This window comes from Atta colombica, unplaced genomic scaffold, assembly GCF_001594045.1.
Source record: "Atta colombica isolate Treedump-2 unplaced genomic scaffold, Acol1.0 scaffold126, whole genome shotgun sequence".
In the NCBI taxonomy this organism is placed as follows: Eukaryota; Metazoa; Arthropoda; class Insecta; order Hymenoptera; family Formicidae; genus Atta; species Atta colombica.
The window spans coordinates 7,075,590-7,080,707 of NW_017259213.1; the positions used below are offsets into that span (position 1 = coordinate 7,075,590).

At 26.7% G+C, this 5,118-nt stretch overlaps 1 protein-coding gene across 1 annotated transcript in view; it reads left to right on the forward strand.

Annotated features, from left to right (window-relative positions):
- LOC108695098 (nuclear RNA export factor 1-like) overlaps nt 1–2,148 on the forward strand; it is a 6,483-nt gene extending 4,335 nt beyond the window's left edge. Inside the window, exons 6-9 of the mRNA XM_018204856.1 lie at nt 201–237; nt 346–575; nt 1,254–1,422; nt 1,557–2,148. Of these exons, the coding sequence (XP_018060345.1) occupies nt 201–237; nt 346–575; nt 1,254–1,422; nt 1,557–1,997 (877 nt within the window). The 3' untranslated portion in view covers nt 1,998–2,148. The remainder of the gene's footprint in view (nt 1–200; nt 238–345; nt 576–1,253; nt 1,423–1,556) is intronic.
- Nucleotides 2,149–5,118: the final 2,970 nt, after the last annotated feature.

The following is a 5,118-nucleotide window of genomic DNA, read 5'->3' on the forward strand; positions in this document are numbered from 1 at the left end:
AACAGTAAATATTCTATTTAATGGTGTATGTTATATATCTTTAAATTTTACGAATTTTTATTTAAAAAATGCACACATATAATTTTTTGAATTTTAATTGAACAATTCATATTCTTGCATTATGTACTAACATTTTGTGTTTTTTTCCTTTTTTTTTTATTTTCGTTTGGACCGAGTGGACTTTTTCTTTTCAATTACAGTGATGTTCGAAGGAGATTCCCAAGGTTACTACGCCTAGTGAGTATATTGTTGCATTTTCCAAATTGTATATCTTTTATCTAACATAAATTTTTATTATGTTAACAAAAGTAATAATATAATAAATTTTATTATGCTGTTTGACAGGATGGCACAGAATTACCGCGACCAATTGTCTTCGATGTAGTCGATGAAGCTGCCAAGACTCCTCCATCGCAAAGAATGTTCGTCACTGATGCAAAAGCACAAGAAATTGCTAGTCAATTTTTACAACAATATTTCACGATATTTGATAGTGAAAATCGTCAACCTCTACTGGATGCATATAATGAACATGCATTATTTAGCATGACAATAAATACTTCTAATAATAACAAGTAAGTATTGTGCAACATTACAAAATTTCATTTTCTCTTTAATAAGAAAATTCTCTACTCTTAAAAAAGGAAAGGAGTTTCGTAATTTTTTATTTTTCAGTACAGAAGTTTTTGTGTAGCCATATCTTTTAAATTATAAATAATGAATAAAATGTAAAGCAATATGAAAAAGAAAGTAACTGTAAATAACTGTCAAAGGAAATGTTTGCAAAAGTTATCGATTAATCAAAATTTTAATTATGAGTAATACATAATCTAAATAGAATAATTTATGAACATTTTATATTCTTGTACAAAAATGATATGACGAAATTTCATATTTTTAATTTCACAATTTTTTTTTAACTTTTCATGAAGAAAATAGTTCAAATTTCTATTCTATTTTATTCGCGATTAAATTATCTAAAATCTTTCTTTTTAAAAGATTTAAGCTATTTTAAAAAATTAAGGAAATCTATATGGTGAAAAAATTCGAAAAGACATTGAAATATCTCTATATAAACATACTAATATAAACTTATTCTTAAAAAAGTTCTTTCTATATTACGAATTCTTCTTATATTACGAGAAAAGACTAGAGAATAATTTTAAGTGTTTTTATGCTCTGGATATATTCTTAATATTTTTAGTATTAACATACAAATCGAAAATGTTTAACCAAAATTATTTTTGTTACAGGTTAAATGGATACTTTTTGGAGAATCGAAACCTATTCAGAATCAATGATACGGTTAGAAGACAGAAATTTTTGAAACAGGGTAGATTACCTGTAGTATCTTTCATATCAGAAATGCCGCATACAAGGCATTTGCTGAATACTTTTACCATGGACCTTTCCCTTGTTACAGTAAGTAGTTACTATATGGTCATATACTGTAATGTGTCATATATTACAATAAATCGTTTATCATATTATATAAGAAATAAAGAAACATATAAGAGACAAAGATAGACTCATAATTTATTTTTATTTATTCACAGCAAACAATTATGTTTATTACGATAACGGGCTATTTCCAACAACTCGATAACAAGGAAGAGCTCATTCGCTACTTCAATCGCACCTTCATAATTGTTCCGGAAGGTGAAGGATATTGTATTCGAAATGAGCAGTTGCATATTAGTCAACCATCTGAGGTGCAATTGAAGGAATTGCACCAGCAACTGAACCAGTTGAATACTCAGCAAACTCAGCCAGAAACGCAGACGCTGAGTTCCACAGAAGCAAAACCTGTACCAACGGAACTCGATGACGAAGTAAAGAAGCAGATGACATTAATGTTAAGTCAGCAGACAAATATGAATTTGGAATGGAGCTTGAAGTGCTTACAAGAAACGCAGTGGATCTACGACAATGCAATCGCTGCCTTCCAAGAGTTTTTCAAACGTGGACAGATACCACCACAAGCGTTTGCAAAATAAAGACATGTGAGTAAGCAAATCTTATCACTGTGATAATAATTTATAAGAAAAGTCCGAATTTCTTGTAATCGACCTTCATTCCATTTTATTCCATATATATTGTATTTGTTTCTCGGGTATACTTGTTTGTATTTTGCATCGTGAATAGAAAACCTAGAACATCTTTCCTAGACAACATGCATGTCTAAAGACGTTATAAAGATATAAAGATGTTTCATTAAGAACATATAATACATATCTAAATGATACTTAAAAAACATCGTAAAGAAGTCTTGTAGACAATACGTGTTGTCTGGGATTTATTATTTGCCAATTTTATATCTTTGGCAACGAAAAATTAACGTTACAAAGAAAAAAAAGTATCAAACGAAATGTATTAAGACACCTTAATATAATTCTTAGAAAAGTACTTCAGATACATATAAACAAAATCTTGTTTTATTTATATTGAATTTATGAAATTGCGCATAATATCCTCATGAAAGTTGCTAAAAATCATAATTTTAATTAAAATTACAATCTCAGTATGTGTTATGTGATTAGTAAGAAATATTATTAGCAAAAAAGATATGATTAGAAAGAAAAATCATCGGCCGCATTCACCAGGCACAGCACTTGAGTGAATGCTCAATAATTACCATGATTGGAGCAGACACTTTAATCATGTAATAAATCTAGAAAAAATGCATTAAAAGCACTTGCTCAATTGTTGTGTTTGTTGAACGCGTTCATTTTTCTATTATGATTTTTAGCAAATTTGTCATATTTGTTTTTCACAAAAATATTTATTTGGATCTTATGTTAAAACTCTAATAGAAAACATCAGGATATTTTCTAAACAACATGCATGTTTAAAAGACATAAAAAACGTCATAAAGATGTCTCTCTTAGAACATAATGTTTAAATAATATCTAAAAGACATCATAAAGAGATTTTTTTAGACAATGCCTGTTGTCTGGAATTTATTACAGGTACAAAATCATCTTCTTTAGATTGAGCTTATGAATTTGCATAAATATCCGCATGAAAGTTGTCAAAAATCATAATTTTAATTAAATCACAGTCTCAATATCAAATAGTAAGAAATGTCATCAACAAAAATGATATGATCAGAAAGATCATTAGTATTCACCAAACACAGCACTTGAATAAGCGCAGTAAGTCATGTGATAAATTTATAAGAATACATCAAGCTTATTCAACTGTTGTATTTGTTGAATGCACTCATTTTTCTATTATGATTTTTGGCAAATTTCATATTTTTCACGAATACATTTGAATCAGATCCTATATCAGAATCCGAATAGAAAACATCTAGATATTTTCCAAATAACATGCATTTCTGAAAGACATCATAAAAACGTCATAAAGACGTCTCTCTTAAAAATGATGTTTTATTATTTAAACATACATTTAAATAATAAAACATCATAAAGACATTTTCTAGACAATGCGTGTTGTTTGGGATTTATTACTTGCTAATCTGTATCTTTGGTAACGAAAAATAGTTTTTAATTTTTGCGAAGAAAGAATATAAAAGAACATTAAGACATAATATAACATTAGAGAAAAGTACTTTAGATACATACACAGAATAGTTTTGTCTTGTTTATATTGAACCTATATGATTTTTTATTTGATTTAAAATATAAATATTAGTGTTAAGTTATAGTAATAAAAATAAATAAATAAATAAAAAATAAAAATTTTTGGGGATATGTATGATGTTACTGATCATTATATATAATGAAAATTAACTAGCTGAATATTCCCAAAAATAAAAAAATTTTTTTTATTATTTTAATCATTTATATATTTTTCATTGGCGCTATTAATTGATAAATATATAATGTATAAATTAAAATATCAAAAGCATCTAATAGCAAGACAAATCGGATTCTTGATGTAATCAATATGGAAAAACAATCGTAATCGTTTTACATATAACAAGTTATATTTTGTTACCAATATCCGATTCGCAGGTTTTAATATTTTTTGGTATGTAAAAAAAATTACATATTACATTTGGTATAAAAAATTTATAATAATTATTTTCTACACATTTATAAGCGTTTGCAATGTAAGTTCGATTTTTAAAGTACGAATTTTTTCAATTTTTAAAAAATACATAAAGAAAAATTTATATTTCATTAGTGTCTTTACATTGTCGATTTGTTAATATTTCATGGATATTCAATGTGATGTTAGATATCTATTTCTACTCTCTCTCTCTCTCTCTCTCTCTCTCTCTCTCTCGCGTGCGCGCGCGCGCGCGCACGCACGCACGCACGCACGCACGCACACACACACACACACACAGTTTGAACTAAATTTACAGGTAAAACAAATAAAAAGGTATTAATATGTTTTATTTTTAAAAGAGTAAAAATATAGCTTTTATAGAAAAAATTTTTATATTATAAAGGAAAGTTGGATTCTGTACAGTATATGTAGTATATACAGAAAGACGCACGAAATCATACCATTTGATATATATGTGATATATTTATTCTTAACAAAATTAATACAGAAGTGATATAGAATTACCAAAGCTTGAAAATTGGATAAATAAATGGATATTTCGTGCGCTATATGTATATTTCACACACATAAAAAAAATCAAAAAGTGTCTTCCTCTTTAAAGAGAAAAAGATCTTAGTTTGTACCTGTGACAAAAGTATTTTCTGTAATTATTTATATCTAACATCACCGTACAGTTAACTCAAGAAATTTTATATCTACAGATTACATCTATCAGATTAAATAAAAGAAAGATACTGTTCTATCTAAAATTATTTAATTTCTCGGACATAGGATTATGTTTTTATTCTGTTAATTGAATTTTATTGCACAGATAAATTGTCAGATTTTTTTACATACACGTTTAAATTTTCAAGTATAATAAAATTTTCAAGTATAATTCAATTAACAGAATATTTAATTATATCAACTAATGTATAATGATGGTGCAATTTTGTAGAAAATATAATTTAACAGTTTCTCAAAATTGTTACTTTATATAGCGATACATATATATTACAATTAAATAGCTTTTTATAATTTGTAAATAGTACTATATAAGTTTCGTGCGTCTGTAAATAGGTGTGTATATATATATAT